General features: G+C 37.3%; 1 protein-coding gene across 2 annotated transcripts in view; it reads right to left on the bottom strand.

The window, feature by feature from the left end:
- Window positions 1-6,748: 6,748 nt before the first annotated feature.
- LOC124158506 overlaps window positions 6,749-23,868 on the bottom strand; it is a 206,715-nt gene continuing 189,595 nt past the window's right edge. For both annotated transcript variants that reach the window (XM_046533626.1, XM_046533627.1), the window contains 3 exons: window positions 21,295-21,432; window positions 13,083-13,247; window positions 6,749-7,483 (listed from right to left, as the gene is read on the bottom strand). In XM_046533626.1, coding sequence (XP_046389582.1) covers window positions 7,461-7,483; window positions 13,083-13,247; window positions 21,295-21,432 — 326 coding nt within the window. In that variant the 3' untranslated portion in view covers window positions 6,749-7,460. The remainder of the gene's footprint in view (window positions 7,484-13,082; window positions 13,248-21,294; window positions 21,433-23,868) is intronic.

Genomic DNA, 23,868 nt, shown 5'->3' with positions numbered 1-23,868 from the left:
TTACAAACTATACAAATTGTTACACTTCCTAACCCACGGACACGTATTCAATGCATTATGCTACCTGCATATTTGTAAGTCATTACGCCATGCATTCCAACTTGTTTCACGTTCTTTTTGCCAAATTACTCGTCCAAATAACAACGCAAACGAACTTGTACCGTCAGTGATACAGTCTGCCTATTTATCGCCTAATTTACACGAGAATTAAAGTCACTTGCACTTATATTACTCTATCAGAATATCCACATATATCAGCACTCATGAAATAAAGTGGTATGATTTTATTATAGCCAAATACTTAATAAAAAACAGCAATATAACATATCTCCACTCGCCACCGGAATGAGTTTCCGGGACCTCTAGCCCACTCGACTTCTATCCGATAGGAAAGCCGGCCTTGAGTCGATAGGAAGCCGCTCTGAAACGCACGGATTGCCTGGCCGATAGTAAGTGACGCAGAATCCGCGTCAAGTCTCCCGATCCGCTCGGAAAGGGAGACTCTGAAACACCCCCCTGAACTGCGTCATGCCGAAGGCCTAAACGCACGCACGGTCCTCTCCAACAGTTCGTACATGACCTCACTACTTTTCAGTCCGTCAAAAATTACAAAAATACGACCAGTCGAATGGGAGTATAGCGTCTTGTCTACCGCATGTGCAAATGCTGGAGATTACTCATGGTGGCGTCGTGCGGAATCCAGAGTAATTCTTCCCTTCGTGGCGAGGTCCTGAACAAGGGCGGAGGGGGCACGCGCCCCGGGCGGCGGATTTCAGGGGGCGGAAGAATTTGAAAAGTTTATTAAACAAGTTATTTAATTTTTATAATTATATTTATAAGTTTATGATTAAATTTATAAATTATTTAACAATAAATATTACTGTATAAATTATTAAACAGTAATGCTGTTAAAACTTCTTAATAGCAAGCGTACTGGGTGTAATTTCAGCTTCCGCATCTCAATAAATAGCTTTCGGATGTACTTTCGAATTTTAGTAGTTGGGGGAGAGATAGGGAGAGAGCGACTGACCTTTGCCCCCTTACGAAACTACTACTACCTGTGTCTACCTTACCAGCAAATGCTGGTGATTATTCACGATGGCTTTGCACAGAATCCAGAGTAATTCGCCGGACATTCATCTAATTTATTTCATAGTAATTAGGCATTCTTCCTCACTACAATTCATACTTCCTGTGAACTTACCTTTCACCAGAAAAAATTCTGGGATACACTGATATTGGGTTTGCAGATGATGATTCCATTAAATTTCTACTTCATGTTTTCGATTTCCTTGAGAGAAAAATCACCTTATCCTCTTCCTTCATTTCTGGCAACAGTGCAACCCAGATAGGATCACTGCATTCACTCACCTGTGTTCCCCAACTTTTGAAACAAATGTTATTCATGAACATTTGATTTCCAAGGGGCCTAATTTGAATCCTGGCATCTGCCATGTTTTCAATAATACTCTGTTGGATTGTACTGATTTCAATGCTACTCAGATGACGGCTTTTTAATGCTATAAAGTGACTGAAAAAGTTTACTTTTGCATCAATGGCTTTCAAATGGCATGTAGAGAGTGTGAAAATGTCTTTAAATTTTCATTTTGGTAATTTTTTCCACCCAAAATTCACATTGCATGAATTCACTTTGAAACTGATTCGGAAAATCTATTGACATTCACTCAAAATGAGGGAAGACCAATACCGTATGTTGAAACTTTTTCATGTCAGCGAAATCAATATAAAACGGACATTTCACTGATGGGGTGGAGTTAATAATGAAATATGTATCACTTTTGGAAAGGCCCTCCTCTGGTGCTTTCTTTTTTATAAATGATGGGATGTTTTGGTTAAATTCACGGTTGAGGTCATGTGTGGTATGAAGAGGTGTAGGCAAATTGTATTTGGACTTTGTTTAGGTAATTTAAGTATACCGGGATTAGCCACGGTCATGACTTTACGGAGTCACCTGCAATGTATAAAGAGTGCGAAAAATCCACAGAGAAAAAATCATTCCCATTGACCAGGGTTCGAACCTAGATCACCTGATTTTCAGCCAAGTGCTTTAGCCAGTTAAGCTATCGAGGCATCATTCTCCCCTGTGGAAATTTGAGGACTATACCAGACAAGGTGGTATGGACAGCTGAGCATATTATGCAAGTATGTAGCAGTCCAAATCGTGTGCAGAGCAAAGCCCAAACTTTGACCACAAAAAGACGGTCACTCTTGACTAATTTAAGTATACCGGGACTAGCCACAGTGAAAAATATGCGGAGTCACCCCCAACAGTGGCGCAGCGAGGGGGGGGGGGATTTTGGGGGATAAAACCCCCCCCCCAAAACCTGACAGAAATTTAAAAAATCTATTTTCCTTAATTGCTTAACCCCTTCCACTTCAATTAATTTCTGAATATCCTGCTCCTATTCTCTCTTCACTTTTTCTGTGGTTTCCTTTGATTTGTAATGCTATGTAATGAAGTCTTATTTTGTAGTTTGTAATCAATGTAGAATAGTGAAATGAAAAGTGATTATTATTTCAAATTGTAAAGTATCTAGTTAAATACATCTAGAACAGAGCTATCGCTACTCGTATAAAACCATTTTAATACTTCCAATGCATCATGTTTCAAGGAATATTTTTTTTTATAAAAATTGTGGATATTTTAACTGTTAAATTTTTAAAATATTCATACTGTTCCTCTAAGTGGTGATAAAATTAAGAAAATCTGATGACGAGCTACACTCGTCATTGCGCGATTTGGCACCAGAAGTTCATGACGAGCTAGACTCGTCATTTATGCGCAAGGGGTTAATATTACTTATAAATTAGAGTGATGATTAATAAAATATCCCTCAGAAGGCCGTAAAACTAACCATTTTAAACCATTTATCACAAATTTTTTTCTGGCAGAGGGCCTCCGCACCTCCTGATTATCCTGGCGGGTATGCAACACCCCAGGCCCCCCCAGGTACATATTAGTTACACTTGAGACCCCCCTTGCCTTAATTCTTAGCTGCGCCCCTGACCTCCAATGCACAAATTGTGTTCATTTAGGTAGTTGTTGGTGTTCAGCATAACCATAGTTGATAGTTATTTTTGAAGTTTCATATCTAAATGGTCTCAGGATTATGGGCAGGCATGTCAGAGATGTTATGCCAGAATAAGGCACAAAGGTGTGAAAGTAATAGAAAAACATAGGTGAAAGGAGAGATAGGATGATGAATTGTTGCTGGTCACTGAGGACTTGGGAATTGGATGAGGATCACTGGACTCATGGTGCATCTCGAGGACAGGAAATTTCATGGATTGATAGCATATTGCAGCGTAATATATAACTTGTATATGTACTTTGGAAGAGTAGAACAGAAGAGATTAATATAACGGTGTGCCAGGAGTTTGGCCAAAACGGAGAAGTCACAAATGATATGAGCAGTTGCACAAAATGTTTAGAATTTTTTCCGTTACCAGATCATGGCACTTTTCGGCTGAGAAGCAAAAGTTGTTATATGAGCAAGAGGCACTATGAGGGTTAAAACTCTATCACACGCAACAGTTTACTAGCAAACAAGTTCATTCTGTACTTATACAACCCAGCAGTGACGCATCGCGAGGGGGATTTTGGGGGATAAATCCCCCCCCAAGAGCTCAGAGAAATTTTTAAGTTTAATCCATTTTACTTAATGGATTAGCATTACTTATAGAATAGTGCTAGGAATAATCAAATATCTCTCATAAAGTGGCAAAACTAGTCATTTTGAACCATTAATCTTAAAATTTTCTTGGAGGGCCCCCGCAACTCCCACTTACCCTGGTGGGTATGCAATACCCCCCACATCCCAAAGCATTAGTTACACCTAAAACACCCCCCTAGCCTTAATTCTAAGCTGTGCCCCTGCAATCCACACAGTTTGGTGGGGGAGAAACCAAGTATCTAACAGATTGAATTTTTTATTACCATTTATATTTTCAATTGATCATCCTTGGGAGATCATGTTAATCAGGTAATTTACCAATCAATTTATTTGAGATTTCATGAATAAATTAGAGCCAGGAAGTAGTAATCTACAATATTGCTGCTGTGTCAATAATGGACTGCTTCTCAAACTTTTGGGAGAGACATATCTGCTAAATGACAGTATCAGTCAGAAATAATGATACCTTCTTAATGATTTGAATTAAATGCCAGGTGTTTTTAGGAGCTATTTAGTATAAGGTTAAGTCTCCATTACCATTCATCATAAGTGAAAATGGTTAAACTTTGTTTTTGCAAGAGTCTACATCCGAGTCCCTGATAAGGTACTTCCATTCTTTTAAAGGTCCTTAAACCAGTGGCATAGCCAGGAATTTCGTTTGGGGTGGGGGGGTCCAAAAACAGGGTACTAAGTAGACGGTTTTAAACTAATTTTAACACTTTTCATTAGTATCAAAAAAATTTTATTTGTTGAAGATGTATTTTGTAAATTCATGATTTTTCAATATTTTTTTTAAGGTAAATAATTGTGTTTTTATATTTCAAGGGGGTAAGGGTCTGAACCCTCCCCCCCCTCCTGGCTACACAACTGCCTTAAACATAACCAAGATAATATTTGTTTGCCTTATGAGGGATAACTCCACCCCGTTACACCACCAAGTGATATCTTCTTACAAGGTGGATCTCTGACTGGGTTCACTGAAAAAGGTGTAGCTGTCTCATATCCACATTGTGGCATAGTAGTCAGTGATGGTTCAAACTAAGCCATTGTCAGAGAGAAAACCCCAACTTTGTCACTATTTGGCGACATTTTTCAGGCTTAATTCCACCCTAGGATTTACAGGGCTTCTTGAACTGTTTGTACCCAGCAAATATGAAAGGTCAATTCCAAAGATGAAAAGATTCTGAGATCCAATTTCAGTATCATAACTTAACATTAGTATACTAAAAAATAAGTGAAAATGTTTCATCTTCAGTTTATATTTATGTTACATACATTACCTAGGAATTAGACAGAAGTAAAAAATTAATGATAGCATGAAATTCATTATACCTATTATTTTATGGTAATCGAGAAAAACACTCAAATATAAAATTAAATAAATGTGCTGACATATAGTGGCACTATGAGGAGGCATAGTGGCACTGCCTTCACCAAAGAAAATGCATCAGGACAAATAATGGATGAAACAGATATGTACACATTCAGCAACCAATAGTTAATTAATAATTGATAAGTTAATTCATTCTTCAAATAATCAGGACATTCTGCAGGACTTAAGACATCTCTAACTCAATTACACACTCATTTTGTAGCACTAACGCAGGGAAAGTTACTCACTGTAATTTTATCTCACAGATCGTAAATACCACCATTAAAGAAGTTGTACATACCTACATGCAAAATAATGTATTCTCATGTGCAATAGCATAGGTACATCAACTGAACCTAAATAACCAGCTAACCCAATTATATCAATTTATAGCTTGAGTGCCAGATAGCTATTGCAGCTATAACTTGCTCTACTTTCAACAAGCCTTAACAGATACAATCATAGTTACCTACTGGCTGGAAAATGGCAAAATAAGCCACATTTTAATTCACCCACGCTAACTCTACTCTGCTTCAGTTTGACTTGGATGAAATTTGGTCAAACAACTGTCCCTGAGACATAAAAAGGCCAGTCTAAATATTATTGATATTGTCTAATCCAGTGATTGATGACTTTTTTGGTAAAATGCTAAATTAATTTGAAAATTTTGATTTATTTTTGTCACAAAAGGGCTTTGAGGAGAATGCATTATATGCACAGTGCAGAACAAAACCTACTGTGTGTATCCTTTTATTGTAAAAATAGAAATGAAGATGATCTACTTTAAGCTTGGAAGTAAATTTGAAATATACATATATGCATTTCATCCCCAGGTGCCTAACAATGGAGGACCTTCCTCATTTCACTTATAAATTCAATGAGTGACATTTTAGTGTAGCATCATAACTTGCTTCAAACAGAGTACTTCAACTATGAAATTAGTAAGTAACTTGTGACACGTATTTTCAAATTCTTAGAAGAGTATCAATTAAAAAAGCAAATTAACTATCACATACATTCATGATATGAGCAATGAGAAAAAGTGCTTGGTGCATTCTAAGATTACGATGGTTGAGTATATTAAATTAATACAAATTTATGTTACCACTTACGTCGGAAGTATACTCTATTAATACCAAATTTGAACATTTTTCATGAATAATATAACTGTAGTGAATCTCAAATGAAACATTACAGGGTCAGTTTCTTGTGATAATTTATTGATAAATTACCACAGAAACAAAAATATCATTAGAATTTTAAATCATACAAATAAGTTGAGGTACGCTTGTACAAAAATGACATTAAATTAAATTTTTTTCTTCTTGAAATCAGGTGTATACTTTTTTAATGAGCTCACCTAGTTAAAAGCTAACACAGCATACAATGGATATCACGTCTGGTACACAAGTAAAGTAAGTATAGATTGGCTGCACATTACATCACCTCCTTCCTCTACTATAATTTAACCACAGTTCCACAAATTTTCTCTAAATGCTCATAGTAAAATTTATGCATGATGGCTCACTGCCGATATTTAGATAAATAAGGGATAGGTGCATAATTGCTTAGTGTCCGACAAAATTAATGAGAAAAATGCATTTGTAGATAGTGGCATGATGTCAGGATAGGGTTAGATGAATGAAATGCATGTCTTTAGAAAAATTAATGACACAACACGTAAAAAGTAACTCCACTTTATTATGATGAAATCCTGTAAAGTTTTCCAATTACGCTTTTGTACTTCACATGTGTCATCGGACTGAATTATAATGTGAAGATAAATTTAATTACTCGTAGATATCCTAAGAGTGGCAAAGGATACTTTTCAATTAACTTAAATTTTTTCTCATGAAAAAGGAGAAAATGCTCTTTTGTCTACCATCACATACACACATATATAATATGAGACTTTCAAGAATTCTGCAGATTAATTTTTTTTCTACAAAGATATAATGATATGGGAAGACTTTGTGAAAATGATTGAATGACTTTACATTTAAACATCAAACACTTACAAAATATTAAGAACACAAAAAACACCGACAATAAAAAAGTAAATATGAATAATAGTTAGCTTAATCAAAGGACAAGAGCTTGCCTTGACCTCAGCATACAAATACTTACTATGGCAGTTGGCTGCTATCTATAGCACTTAAGTATGACAGGGATAAAGAAGACTTTACAACAACAGGCATGTCTACATTTAGAAAACAATATTTCCTCTTGCATTTTTTTGTCCTTCACACTTTATCGATCAATAGTGCACTTGGTTTTCACATATCATACGCACGCAGCATTAAAAAGCCAACCCCAATTAACTTATTAAGAAGGAATAACCATTATCCTTTTGCTCAATCTCTCGCTCTCTCTCTCGTTTTCATTTTTCTCGTTTACTGCCTGTTGCGCCTTCCACCTGAAACGACAAGCACAACGTTTAGCACAAAAGTCACACATCAAAGAAGTATCAATGGTATTAAATAAGAGTGCTTATTAAACACTTATAGCTTATGTCTCTCAGTAGGATACGAATTGATCAAATGGACCTCTAAAAGGTGCCCTTAACACCCACTGGGCAAAAAGCAAGATAGAAAACAGGTGATATACAAACTTATACATACATACGTAATTAATTTAGTCTTGGCATTGAAGAAGTTACATACAATCATAATAAAAATCACTTATTTTAACTCCACATTTACATTTCAAAATGACCCAAGTGTCAACACAGTGGCTGAACACAGAGATTACTGCACTGCTACATTGAATGCTAGTTTGCCTTGAAATGAAAGAGTGGATCTATACGCAGTTATTTTGACAGTGAACAATTCATAAAATGCGCTCCAGAGGGACTCATAAAAGCATTCTATTTTACATATGTTACATATATTTTAAGCCTGCTGCATGAAGGACGGTGAAATTTCCTTTTGTTCGATGCGATAATATTCACTCGGGCTGAGAATCAAACCACGGTCCTTTGGCTTTCCCAGCCACTGAGCAGACCACTACCCAGGTGTCTAAATTCCCAACGCAATTTTTCTGAATTTCTCAGTGATAGACCAACTCTCTAGATAGACAATCTCTCCAACCAGATGTTTGGTCAATCAAGGATGGAAATGCAAGGGGAATATGACCATTCATGAAGCCAGGAGGGCAGCTTTGAATTAAGGCAAGGGGGGATTTTAGGAGCAACTAATACTGGGGGGGTATGGAATAAGGGAGGTGTGGGTACCCTCCCCCCCGGAAAATTTTTAAGGTAAATGGTTCAAAATGGTGAGTTTTACGGCTTTCTGAGGCATATTTTATTAATCCTGACACTATTATACAAGTAACATTTATCCAATTAAGTGAAACGGATTGAATTTTAAAATTTCTCCGAGTTCTAGGGGAGTTTTACCCCCCAAAACTCCCCCCCTCACTATGCCACTGCATGAAGCCACCATCCAAAGGAAAAATCTTGATGGACCACAAGAGCCTGACACATATGTATCACCATCAACTTCAGTAAAATTGCCATGGGAACTGAGGAACCTGGATGGCATAGTGGTCTGTGCAGTGGCCTGGAAAGCCAAATGTCTGTGGTTTGATTCCTGGTCCAGAGGACTTTTTCCCATGGAATTTAAGTACGAATCTATTCTACAGCTAAAAAATTATAATAATTCAGCTTTTCAAATCATCCTTGATAAATAAAATAGGGCATCTCATGATTGAGAGAATTCAAAAAACCCATAATTATTCTTCTCTTGCAACAAAATTTATGGATGTGAGCTAATGTATTCATGGCAAAATGGCATCTCTGTTTGTATCTTCTAATATCACCAGATATCCACGAAATATATATTGCAGATAGACTCTATTGCATCTTCACCCAGGAAAAAATCCTTTTGCATTTCCTTTCACTCACGGTCGTCAAATCCCAACTCGTGATTTGAAATAAATTTTCATCATCATCAGTTTTCAATCCAAAAATTGGTTTGAAGCAACTCTCCACTAATTTCTCCTCTATCAGCTAATATTTTCACTCTTAATTAAGTCTCCTGTTTTACATCCCTTGTCAACTCCTCTATAGATGTCATTGGTAGCCCTTTGCCATTCTTCGCTTCCTTCCAGAGGAGTAACTATGGAGGGGGGAGGATGAGGGGATACATCCCCCCAAAGCATCGGAGAAATAATAACGTTATTTAAAACTAATATCTAGTGTTGAAATTTAATAACTGCATCCGCTTATAGTTAAAGTTTTAGTGCCAAAATGATGTAAAATATCCAGGCATGACATTTTTCAAAAATTTTCCTGCACCCCCATTGCATTGGAGGGGGGGGAGGGGTACCACCCCAGGCCATCCCATCCCCCCCCATATTCCTAGTTATGCCACTGCTTCCACCTAACCTTCAAAGACAATTTTTGCAAAATCATCATGTGACCAATATCTTCTTCCTAATATTTTCAGAAGACTTCTCTTCTTCCCCACTTTTCTTAGAAAAAGAAACTGCTAGCTGCCCTCTGGGTAGTCAAGGTGGACTGCCTACAATCAGCTGCTGCGAAGCTCTTGGACCTAAGCCAAGTGAGCAGGCAAGGACGCTTAGACTCAGTACTCCGAGCCCAAGAGAAGACTCATGATGTTGCTGACAGCTGAGTGAAATTGTGTGAATGCAGACACCAGTAATTATGTCTCTAGTACTCAATTATATCCAAAGTACTCCTCATTTTTGATGACCTTCTGACTCTCTCCTAACCTAGGTCTTTTAGAGAGGTCAATTGGTCTAGATCTAGAGCTCTTTTATCCCCTCGAAAGTTCAGTTCTATCTCGTTGTGTCCTCTTCAAATGCTTGTCCAAATTTGTGGTACTTTTCACACTGTGAAGCTTACCTATATGTACTTAATCCTGCCAACTAGGCTTTTTGAATGATGTCTAAGCAAAAAAAAAGAGAGAATTTAACTGTACTTTATTGACCCGTTAGAATGATATAAAATGGACCTGCCAGTAAAAAGAGGTAGGTGGAGCATTATAACACACAACTCTTATCAATTAAGATGATGAATGATATTAAAAATACTGCAGCATAATGGGTTACAGTTTCCATGCAAACCATCTTTACCTGAGCTTCATGCACATGGCCAGCCCAGGTGGGGAAAGTGTTACCCTATGTAGAAAATGTAACTGTTCTTTAATGAACCCAAATTGCAAATTAGTAATTTTTTTAGGCACCAGTTCCAATTATTTTTAAAGTTACACCAGTTGAAAGCAAAATATAACTGTCAATGCTCAAAATTCTATGCCCCAGTATCTTCATGAGATGGTGATATAATCTGTTCTTCTAAAAACACTAACTGCCATTTTCTAGCCAAGTATCTTCACTTTTTCTGCAATAGTTCTGCTGTGCAAGTATCAGTGACAGGCTGTTAAAATTCATTAATGAAGTTTTAGGAAAAAACTCTGTACAAGATAACAATTGATTTCATAGTTGGAGCAAATTAGCATTCATGCATGTTACTCTATAAAATCTATTTTTAAGAGAAGAATATATACGGCATCTGATAGATCAAAATGTGGTCAAGAGTTACAAATGCATGCAATTTTGTACATGGCAATGCAGGCATAAAACAATACAGCAAGACAAAGAGTGAAATGGGATAGATAGCAATATGCATTTAAATATTTTCAGACATTCAAAACCATTTTCCTCGAGCATTTTTAATGTTAATGATCAATTTCCAGGTTTTACCCTCAATCTCATCTCCTTAAATAGTCTATTTTCAATCATCCTAATATCATCTCCAGGATTTGATTTATTTGCATTAAACCCAAAAACAGTACAGAAGCCCTTTTACATTTTGATTTTTTTATCTACTACTATGGGTAACTGCTACCACCTCATTTCATAAAACATTTTTCCAGAAGGATCTCAGATTTTGATGGAAATTTCACCTGGGGTCACTATTTACCTGCCTAAAATTAAATACCCAGATACTGTTTGGAGAAAAAAATGTGCGTGCTTTATTAGAATTTTCATTTAATCACATTTTTACAACAAACTGCCTTGAATCATTCCATAATCTTCTACTTCTGCATCAAATTTCAGAGAGCCGTGATTTACAACTTTTTTCAAAACTAAGTCTTTTCATAACAATTTAAAGTGTAAAAAATGTATTATTTGCCCATTCATAAACATCCCTTCCATGGAATTGAAATTCTATAATGTTCCCACCATCAAAGCATCTTGAATTTCCAAAAAAATCGATTCCTGAATGTTACTAATTTCATATAGGTATTGTCCATATTCTCAAAAAGGAATGTTTTGCTTTTTTTATGTGATTATAATGTTACTAGGGATTAAACAAAAATCCATGAACAGCAATAGATTCCCAAGAGAAGTCATTAATTAAAATTAGCTTGCATTTTCTCAAGCAGAACTTTATATTGAGTTGCAACAAAGCCTGATCTTTTCATCGTTGTTCTATTATTCCCATAATAAACCTATCTCATTATTTTATATACAAATGCCAATATGTTTTTACATTAAAGTCCTTAAAATACACAGTACAAATATTTAACAGTAAACAGGCATTTATGTACTTATGGCCACAACAAAATGACTCTTATTGATAAATTTATTGTGAGCAGTAAAGGAAGATTGTTTCAAAATAGCTTGTATGAGTATAGAGTATGGAGGATTGGTCAGTGTGCATTGTGCGTAAATGAGACTCAGATCCCTTCTGTCTCGAGGAAAGCAAATTTTTGAAAGGAAAACTTGCTCATGTGGTTACATCACTTATCATCATAAAGTGCATGACAGTGTCTAGTTATAAAGTGCTTCTTGATAATATCTCCCTACCATCCTGCCAAAAGGGTGATTTGGATTTTCAACATATAAAACCATGGAATCACAGTGTATTACTTCCTGCTGTCCATGCTGCCTCCCATCACAAATAAATGAAGCTCTGAATGTCTTTTATTTTTCAGAAGGTCAAAAAATATGAAAATATGTGCACCAAGTATTATATGTACGTGAAGGCATGATTCTGATGCATTCTAAAGATTGATATCCAATATAGGCATATGGCTAATTCATTGATGAAATCTTCTTGGCATCTGTTTTGAGTGAGTGAATGCAATGCTGCCAATATTTTGCGTAGCCACTTTTCACCCATCCCGAAAACAATTTTCATGAAACTGAATGAGCTTTGAATTTTTACCAGCACGGGCGCAGCTGGGAAATAAGGTCAGGGAGGGTTTTAGGTGCTACTAATACTGGAGGGGCATTTATTACCCGCAAGGGTAAGCGGAAGGTGCAGGGGCCCTCCCCAAGAAAAATTTAAGATAAATGGTTCAAAATTGTGAGTTTTATGGCTTTCTGAAGGATATTTTATTAATCCTTACACTATTCTATACGTAATATTAATCCAATTAAGCAAAATAGATTAAACTTTAAACTTTCTCTGAGCTTTGTGGAGGTTTTTATCCCCCCCCCCTCGCTGCGCCACTGCCACCCACAGTGTTGGCAGCACCACCTTCACTTAGTACCCGTGTGGGGCTTGAGAAGAGCTCATCATAGCAATTATTTGCCGGGAAAGCATGAAATCTTTCTTCAATCTAATCAAAAGTGTGGGGCAAGTTGTTATGGAACATATTGATGAAAAATGAAATATGCAAAGGATGTAATATTTCCACTTTAATGTTGACCAGTGCAACTAATTTCTACACATCCATGGGTCATTTTTGGGTACTGCAAAATCAGGAGTAGATCTGCGAATGCATTGAAACTAGTTGTAGAAATCATCAACATTAGAGAGGACATACACTACATCCTTTGAATATTTCATTATGATTCAATCTGATCCATATTTGTGCTAAGCATTGATTTAAGTTAAAGCAGAGGTCAGTGAACAGTCTGTGCATCACGATTGTGGATTCTCTTCCAAAGGCATGCACAGTGTTAGGAAAAGAACGTGAATCTTGAGCGGTGAAAACAATTGAGAGAGCTCCAATGAGGTAGGTACATGTATATATACGTGCCTTTATTCTTCATAGAGCCTCCGCCACTCTTGCTGCTCTTGCACTTCTTGCTAAACTGTCGAGTGTGCTCGCATGACGGGTCTGAGTCAGACTTAAGGGTGTCAGTCCTGGTCATTAGGTTCTGAGGTCCACATTCTCCCCATGCTCCCTTCTCATACCTGCATGCTGCAGTGAGAGAGATAAAATATGACTACAGCCAGGCAGATGACAACAAAAAAAAAGACACTACTATTCCAGTAGGTTCGAACGTACAAACATACATATGCAGGGTACTCTCTCTCTCTCTCAAACAGAAAATCATGTTAATTAAAATACCAAATACATGCATATAAAGACTATGTTACAATGAAGGCCCTAATCATGAAATGGCTGTGTCCAAGGACAGAAAATCCAAATGCCAATTAATGTTGGAAGGTAAATGGTGTCTAAAAAGTGGGTTTTTCTATTCTCGTAGGCAAATATCATTAGGGAAAGGGACAAGTGATACATAACTAGAGGAATGCAAACAATCTGAGCTCTCCCTGCTTGGGACTCATGGCTGCCTGAGTTTGTGTCTCCACCTAAACTGAGGTGACTATGGCCATTTGCCTAGCACTTCCTTTCCTAGCTCTCTCAGCTCTTGGCCTGAAACAACAGCTTCAGGAAGAAAGGGGAACATGAGGGTAGCAGTGGATAAAGACTTGTGAAGAGGTTTTCCCAGCTTCTAATAGGTTTTAATAGGCACTCAGGCAGTCGTAGGACCCATAGGCATAGAGTTTGTGCTTTGAATTCCACTGCAAGCCCCTAGTGTTGACCTGCTGAGGGCTAGGCTGAGAGTGATGGGCTTCTTGCGGTTTTGAGATGATGTCACCATAGGACTGGGTGTTTCAAAATGAACAGGTGGGTTCTTCATAATAGTATTTATTACCACAGGGGTGCAGCTAGGAATTGAGGCTATGGGGTGATTTTAGGTGCAACTAACACTGGGGTGTCTGGGGGTATGGAATACCCGTCAGGGTGTAAGGGCCCTCCCCAGAAAAATTTTAGGATAAATAGTGAGTATTACCACTTTCTGAGGGATATTTTATAAATCGTTGCACTATTCTATAAGCAATATAAATGCAATTAAGTAAATAGGATTTAACTTAAAAAATTATCTTAGCTCTGGGGGGGGGGGTTTATCCCCTGAAACCCCCTTGCTGTGCCACTGTATTACACTAAACTTACAAATGTAGCTCAAATTGAACCCTTGTAGGCCTTTACGTGTAATAGTTTGAGTTGCTCATACATTTGCTCTATCTTTCGTAGATTAAGTGCAGAGTAATAAATATTAAAAAGTGTTATAATTCTGCTGTATATAATAAAACATCCAGTATATGAAGGGTTACGTATGTGAATGTCAGAAGTGAAGTGGGAGAAATTCTAGAAGGTTCACGACTGACCGCAAAAAGAAAATTCCTAGAATTTAATGATTTTTATCTCCTCATGCACGGTTATTTTCTACTCATGGTCAATTGCAACCCGTCTAGAACTTTCCTTCACTTGAATTGTGGACTTCTGATATCAGCACACCCAACTGTTTGAATATATGCGACCCCTTTGAAATCTGACATCATCATATGGTCACCAGATAGGAATCAAGCCTGCATTTATTCTTAGCACTGCCTTTGTCGGATTTACACCTGTTCTCCTCCCTGACCATGATTGCTTGAGAAAATCAAGGAACTAGTTTTGGAGACATTTTCCTTCCAACTTTAATTGACACTTGGTTTAGCTTTTTCTGTCATGGTTCCATTAGTAGTTGAACTAAATGGTTTCATGAAATGGCTAATGATTAATTATACTTATTCTAATAAATAGTTAGCAATTAGAGCCAGGCCTTGGAAAGTACATGATGACTAAAAATAAAAAAAATATAGGGAATAACTTATCAGAGATGTTTTCTTAAAGAATCGGAGATATATTAAAGAATCGGTTATTGCCAACAAATACAAGTTCTAAAAATTGAGGTTTATTTCCAGTATGAAACATTTGAATAGGTATATAACACATACATATAAATAATGAAAAACTATCCACACAATTATAAGGCTGACTTATCTCATTAATTTCATATTGTGTATAGTTAGTTGACATTTGTAAAAAATCTTAATCACCAAAATGAAGAACAAAGTTTTTAGTTTCACCTCAGGTGCAAATGTATGGGCTCAAAAAATATTTAAATGAGAAAGAGCGAGCTACCTATTAGGAAGCCTATGACTGGGTACGAGATAATTCTCATCAAGGAGAAAATGGAGCCAAGTAATTTATCATATAAGAAAAAGAGGTTTGATAAAGAACAGAAAATCTAAACAACTAAATTCCTATCGATCTATAAAAGAGTATTTAGCAAGTTCATGTAACTGCTCATGAATATAACCATAATAAATTGATAAAAAACATATCTTATCATAACATTTTTGACCTTCCAAATGTTTTTTATAACACAAAACATGCATAAGGAGGTTGCAATTCAGGTTTTGAAGCCAGTTTCAGTACCCACAGTATTCTTTAATGCTTTTCCGTTGCCTTTATTAGCCATTCACTGATAATAACTAAGGCCCCTATTAGCCGAGGCAACCAGACGTACCACCGGTGGCGCATCTGGTTGCCTCGGCTAATAGGGGCCAAAGTGTAAGGTGCGGTTGCGGGGCTCAGGCGACTGGTTTAGGAGGAAAGTCTGGTGGCGCGTCTGGTTGCCTCGGCTATTAGGACTCATTTGATTCTATGCCCCACGACTGACCAGTTCCACCGGACGCGCCACCGGTGGCGCATCTGGTTGCCTCGGCTCATAGGGGCCTAAAATAATATAGCTTTTACTGCCATATTAGGTATTCACTACGATAACAACTACTTTTATTTTAAGATTGGCAGTTATTAAAATACAGCATCTCTTTAAAATGACGATGGATATATGGAGTCTATCATGCAATGGAACTTATCTCTATAAGTACATACTTTCAATTCTTCTCTTATGTCAAAAAAATCTCAGTTCAAGCATTCAAAGCTTTTTTAAAAATCCAGAATATATTGCATTGAAATACAAGATGAATTTTCAACTGTTAGTTGCAAATACCATGCTCAGAGCATTTCATTATTATTTTGCAATGAAAGTCAGAAAAAATAGACTCTTTACACTTCCCAAGATATGTGTCTGGGTTCATACAAGCAAACAATCACTTAAAACGGAGTGTCAATGCACAGCAGTCAAGAGGCATGCCATACAATTATTTTTCAAAGATAGGTCGGAGGTTTTAATTAAAAAAACCAAATAGGATTGGCTGGTGTTGGCTAAATTAGCTTCCATCGAATCTCCTGTTATCCCACCCTGGACGCTCGGTCTCATTTGGGAAACTATTTGGGTCAACCTGCATTTGGGGATCCCATTGTGGCCCTCAATTTATCTCTCTCATTGTCCCAATTGTGTCCTTGACTCACTTTTCCTGTCGTTTCATCAAGAGAAGGAAGGGATCAACTCACAAGGGCTTCTGCCATGGAACTACGATTGAAAAACATCGAGACCTACCATTTTGCACCAAATATGTACTTAGATAAGTAAATTAGTAAGTACTATTAGTAAAAAAATTTTCCCCTCTGGTTTTGGACCCACCCCCCCGAATGAAATTCCTGGCTACGCCACTGGTTTTAGACCATGGATGACTGATTATTATTACAACACTTTATTCTCCTTCATATACCTTTTATTACCAAATAGTGAAATATGAAAGGATACGCCCTCTATGTATGTACTGCAGTCATGTGTATTAAATGTAAAATTAATAGAATACTAATTAGCCTCCAAGAAAAGAAGTCACAGCAAGACCAATTTTGGTGGGAATTGAATTATGCTTTGAGAAAAAAGTAGCTCTAACACTGTTGACTGTAATGCACCAAACTACTGATTAAGATAATTACAGACAAGTATCTGATAAATGCCTTGATAATTTACAATGACTCAATACAGAGAGTAAAAACTAAAATATTTAGCAAAATTTAATATTAAATTACAATGAAATGAAATTTAAAGCAAAATATTCACAATTTTTATTTTCTTTAATTTTCCAGAATTTTATGAAAATAATGTGATTTACCAGTGACTGAAATGGCTCCACATAAAAATGGTAATTCGTAGTTATAACTGGTATAAACATTTAAATGAAGAATATTTACTCAGCCTAGTTATTTTTTTGTGATTCAGCAATTTCATCTCTGTTGCTTGCCATGCAGGGAAACACAGTTTGAGATGTATTCTGGTAGATACACATTTGATTAGGGGGACGTTCAGGTATTACGGACGCACCCATAAGGGTTATGAGTTTGCTTACTTAAGCTGACACAAGGGAGGTCGGGTAAGTAATAAATACTACGTAAGTACTCATTATAATTGCACCATTTCTAATGCAAACATATGACATTGTGGAATGAACACTTAAAAATTGGTACATATAATTTTCAGTTTTCATTAAATAAAGCAGCTATTAATAAAAAACGAAAAATGGTATGGTATGATATTAGGAGGAGGCAACTGATAGCCAAGGCCATTCATGCCATAAGGGAAGGATATGTATGGAAGGGTGGAGAGAAACCCGGTGTCGGCATCATAACAAAAGGCACCAAAGGGACAACGGCATAACGTACCATCAGATGGACGGCATGCTGTTCATGTATTGGCCTACTCGAAGCACTAAGGCAGGGATTGAGCTGTCTCTGAAAAATATCTGCCACTGAACCCGAGCCCACTGGGTGGAAAGCAAGCACAAATGAAAAATATTTCGTAAACAGACAGTGGCGCCGACTCCATGGGGTTTTAGGGGGGCCGAGCCCCCTCAAACATTCCTTATGGGTGTGAGGAAAAAAATGTGTCAGGCTTGTCGATTTTCCCCGGAGTGTCCAGATATCGAGATTCGTGTTATCAGGGTTCTAATGTTGATCAAATGACTCTTCTAAAATGCTTAAAAAACTTAAAACTCTCTACTTATAAAATTTCCGGGGGCAAGATCCCCGGTTTGGGCCCCCCCAATATTATTTGTAAGTCGGCATTCCTGTAAACAGATCCAGTTTTTATGAATATTTGCTTCAAACCTCAATATCAAAATCATAGATAGGTAAATATTTTCACCGATTGAATGGCTTAATCAGAAGTCATTTACTTCGGCAGAAGCGAACCTACGTGACGTATTTGCCTCAAATTTTATTGAAGGTGGGGTAAGGGTTCGACAAATGCTTATATTTACTTTCAATGGGGGGGGGGGGTTGGAGGGGTCAGAAATGACCGAAAATGTGGGAACGTAATACTTCAACGCTCCTCAAGTACGAAAATCGTCCGTCAAATGGGCCGTCGAGCGATGATCCCTAAAAAGTCTACGTTTTAGATCAAATTAACGTTGGCAGTGGGTTATTCTCCTGCCAATCTTCCCTTCATATCCTAGAACAAGGTCTTCCCAGTCTGTGGTCGCCGATTCGCGCGAGAAAGAAACTCGCGATGCATTCATTGAGCGAGGGATGTCTTTCCGTATTGCGGTTTTTAGGAGCGAAGAAAAAGGGAACACATTATCGATCCACTGGTAGGTTCGCCATCCACACGACTGCGTTGGTGCGCGGAGGAAGAAGGAGGCGGGTGGACAAGCATCAAACATAACAGCCAACAGCACGACTTCAACAGTCAAATGGGAACGAATTGAACGGGGTAAGCGTACATGTAAGTACAGACACACGAAACTACGCGAAATAGGAGGATCATTCCTCCTAAATGCAGCAAACATTGGCCCTAAAGAACTTAAATATTCAAGGCATGGGCGTACCCAGCGGAGGGGGGGGGGCAACTGCCCCCCACCCTCTAGAGGCGAAAATAAATAACAAAAGTTATGAGCAAATTCTCCTTATGAAGAAAAACTATATTGGTAAGTATAAGACATGGAACTAAAATAAAAATCGTTATTTTTTCAAGGAAATAATTTTTAAAAATAATAAATTGCTGTCATAATTTCCTTAAAATGTTGGTTTCATTAACCTTGTATGTGCAAAAAAGTTACAACTTGAACGACTTAAGCTAGTTTTGCCCCGCCCTCCCCCCCTAGTTTTGATTTTGGATACGCCCATGATTCAAGAGTGGATCCAGAGTTTTTTTTATGAGTGCAGATAATGGTTGGTGGGGTACACAATACTGCTAAGGCAAAGGGATACAAGTGAATCACTGAAAAGCATATACACATAGATTCATTGATTTACATGTATCTCTTTGTTACAACGATATTGTGTACCCCACCAACAATTATCTGTAATTATCTCCCAAAAAATTGCACTTATCCCCCTTGGCTTCTAATGCCCTCAAATGATGTACGGAATTTACTCTTTATTTTGATATAAACGTTATAAATATGAAAACATCGATATGATAAATGTACAATAAGGACTGTTTTCTTTTATGTTTCCTATACACAAGATGTATAGTGCTTCATTAACGTTTATTTATGACATAATGTCTTGATGAATATGCATTGAAGCCAGTCCATTCAAACGATCTTATGTCATTCTGCAGCGAAGATTTATTTTTAACCGGCGCAAAGTGGAGATAGAGCGCAGAGCTCAGGGTTTAGCTGTTTACGCGTATGTATTTCCATCTTCTAGGGGGAGGAGGGGGGCACGTGCCCCCGTGAGTCCGCCAGTGCAGATATTGATCAAATTTGGTCAATGGATTTACATTCACTTCGAAAAGTGTACAGCGTTAGGTGATGGAATATTCAAAATATGAAATGCATCAACCCAGTGCTCGATAGTATGCGTGATCTTCCTTAAAATTCTATGAATTCGACGACGGAAGCTGCGTTTTTCCTATCCCCCATGCATTGACCTTTTCGATATCAAATTTACCTAGCCTCTAGCAATATGCGCATTAAAAATTCATTTGATTGAATGAATTCAGTCATATCCAAAATTCTTCTTCGAAACTAGATTTGTGAGTTTAGTTTTTTTTCTGCGCATCAAATAAGAAAAATATCGAGAAATAAATCAGGTATTCCAAATAGCATGGAATATTTTGGCTACTGATTCGTTTTAGGGCAAAGGCGCTCCCCAAAATCTAAATAATAATAGCATTAAAAAATTCGTACGAATAGAAATTAATAGAGCTTGGAATAGCAACTAGCGGCCACTGACTCAAAATAGTATTATTGGACATATATCCAAGCCTCCATTTGACTCTTCTGGTACCAGGGTTCACACAGATGTTGACAAAATGATAATTGGAAGGTTCCATAAAAGAGGCAATTTAGGATTCTACACTTTTAAAAGTAAAAAAATGAATTTCTAAGGCTTCCTAGAACAGCTAAATTAAGCAAGACCTCTAAATAAAGTTTCTTTAACAACAATTAAGGGTCCTTACGTAATGGTATGGGATTTTGTCACTGATAAAATATAACCATTCGAGAACTGCATCGAACGGTAATCTAACATTGCTCATAAAACTAGGCACTCAAACTACATGCATTTCTCCGGGAATCGTACATTTGCATGCATGAAACACAACATACGGGCAGGGAAAGTAATGTCATGATCATCACGCTCATCAGTAGTCCATGAATCGCTTTTCAATGCGTTGTCAATGACTCTAGGCAATGTCCAGCCTGAATTCCGCTTTCCTTCGTCAATATTTATATTTATTCTTCGTAATAAGATAGAACGACTGTAAATGGCAACATGTATTAACTCACAGGACACTACTATTATGTGCTCAAACAACGTTTGAGTTAGAAGGATATCGAATGATATCAATGGCTCGTGAATAACATCCAAAAAATCGCCAATGGATACATACATTAGAGTGAATTCCTTCGAAGATTTCAACGTGAAAAAGTTTAATTATGACAGATGCACGTTTTTGTGGCCCTGAACATTTTATTTAAAGACCCAGATTTCGACAAATTTTGTAATTTTTAAGGTATGGTTTGGCATAGTTTGGTTGGCCCTAGCTCGTCGAAATATTCGACGGTAAATAAAATTTTGTATTGGCTGAAAAAATCGTATTTGTGCCATTATTTTACCAGTCACGCGATTCAATAAAATATCGCCATCTTCTCTTGCGTTCGTCCTCGTGAAAACTTGAGGGGATTTATTTATCTGTTTTTGATAATCAAACTAGAATGATCAACCCCGACAAACGCGGCATTCACGTGGAAATTAAAATGAAGCAACTCACCTTTCTTGCACTTCTTCTGAATGGTCTTGTTCTGCTCGCAAACGGATGCGTCACCTTTCTTCAATGTCAGCATGCGTGATCTGGTGTTGGTTTTGGCATCACAAGCTGACCATGGACCTTTCGTGTATCGACATGAGTCTGAAAGAGTAAAGAGAAAAAAAACATTTAATTTCAGCAAGACATTCGAATTCGGTAATGAAAACATACAGATTAATAACAGTAAAACAGAGTAATAGATTAGTAATAGAATCAATAGAGAATAGATCAGAGCTAAATGGGACTTAGGGCGCGCATAAAAATTTTTCAGCTACCTGACTTTTTAAATGCCTACGTTTAATTGGTGAGTTAGGTTAACGCCGGACATGGACAGGGATGTAAAACTTCAAACACGGAGCAAATATTTAAAGCAAAACATAGGACGCATGATAAAATATCCAATGAATTTTTATGATACTATTTTTTCGCTTTTTATAAAGGACATATTTGGGCGACAAAGCAGAAAAAGGTGACATAGCAATGAAAAGTAAAGATAATATTTGAGTTCTCTCATTATTTCTTATTTTTAATTTTTCCCAACGCGCCGAATATGCAAAATATGGATTTACTACCTCAAAAACGAATATTCGTTGAGATATATTTGACGAATATGTAATAAACAATGTATTTCCGTTCCGGTCTATGTCGGAAAAGCATGAGGCAAAATAAAAGCCCATAAATATATAATTTTCGCGGACGAACACGGAGAATATTTAGCGAGAATGAATTTTCGGGAACGCAAAAAAATATTTGATTACACGAATCTGAATAAATGTAATCAAATAATTCAAAATAGCTTTCCGCTAAAAGCACTTTGAAACGGGGAAAAATTCCCTGACCAAACAAATCAATCAAACGCTCATCGAATCGACCCAATACTTGGTTTGGGCAGGCGAGGGTAGAGCTCACGCCAGCCTGAGCAACTGGCGTGTGAATTTCACACATTCGTATGAGGCCACATTGGGGTGGTCCACAAAAATGTCTGAAAATTGCATCACATTCGCACATACATGACTTTCACGTACTCTTTGCGTTGACCTTCATTTGTTACTTATGGAGTTGAAGCAGTTACGATTTGGATATTAATGATATCTACAGAGTTCTAAGGCATATTTTATATGAGTCCGAAAACACATTTTGCCTCATATTCCTGCGCATTAATGTCTCCTTTGTTCGCAAAATAGTATTTCCATTACGGGGGGACTGATTTTGTATGCAAGATTTAAATTCCCTCGCTAAAAGCTTTTTTCTTCCGAAGTGACTTTTGACAAGTGATTATCGATCACTTCCCGACATTGCGGGTATCAGCCAATCAGATTATAATATTTCTGATAAGTGATCTCACGCTAACAGGGTAAGTTCAACCTGTAAGGTTAACGATATCAATCAAGTAACTCAATAGTAATGACAATAAAACAGGCTTAAAGGGTATTCTCAATATCGGAGACTTAATTCTGAACATGAAAATGATGAACGCGGACGGCAGTAGTGACGAATTGAGACTAGGTCGCACCGTAGTATCCCTCAAGTACGGGAATATTGTGGCCGAGGTGAGTTAAAAGTTTCTGCAAATAATCAAATTTAATACTGCATTCAGGAATGGTAATATTTATCTCCAAAAGCTGTTTCTGTGCTTGGTAACCGCAGTGCCAGTCGTAGAAACTCGAAAAACTATCGCGTCGTTCCTTTATAGCTGGCATTTTTTGATGAAATACATTCCGAAATTTCAAACGCGATTCGGCAGTGTTGAATATTGAGTGATCAAGAAGATTTTTTCTACGGTTTGTTTCCAAATATGACTACACCAAGCAATTCATCCGCATTTGCAATTTAAAAAAATATGTTTTGGAGCCCCATAGGGCCAATGTCTTAGGGCCCCCGCGCACTGGCAACTTTTACAAAGCAACTATTTAGTTGCTTTGAGGAAGTCCCTATGGAACACACGGCAGTTGCGGCAACTAAAAAGTTGCCCGTGCGCGGGGCCACAGTCATTTTCGTGTGTTTCATTTGAACATCCACAAAGCAACTAAATGGTTGCTTTGTAAAAGTTGCCAGTGCGCGGGGGCCCTTTTAATATCCGAAGATTCAAGCGAGATGGAGAGGAAGTTTTCTATATTGGAAAATACAGTTGCAATGTTCTACGATAATTAAATTTATTACAACCTAGGTTCCAATGTTACTACATCATCTTCAAGGTGAACATTCATCTTCACCTTTAAGATGATGTAGTTACATTGAAACCTAATTCGTAATAAATTTTATTATCTTGGAAAAAATGCAATTATTTTTCCTTTCACTACCAAGATCCTTTCGCATGGCGACCTCGCACCTCAAGGATTTTTTCTCAGATGTCTTCAAAGCGCAGATGGAAGGCTATATTAAGCTTAAAAAATCATTGCAGGAAAATCAGTAATTATTGACAGATTTCGAAGAACCAAATTACATTTTGGGCAATAATGACGCAGGAAATTAACAAATTTTCAATTGATTGCTTGAAAAAAGGGGGATATTGCACTGAAGATATTTAATTACATGCAT

Source organism: Ischnura elegans, chromosome 5, assembly GCF_921293095.1.
Source record: "Ischnura elegans chromosome 5, ioIscEleg1.1, whole genome shotgun sequence".
Classification (NCBI taxonomy): Eukaryota; Metazoa; Arthropoda; class Insecta; order Odonata; family Coenagrionidae; genus Ischnura; species Ischnura elegans.
The sequence above is the reverse complement of the archived record's forward strand: the minus strand, read 5'-3'. Positions and strand labels throughout refer to the sequence as shown.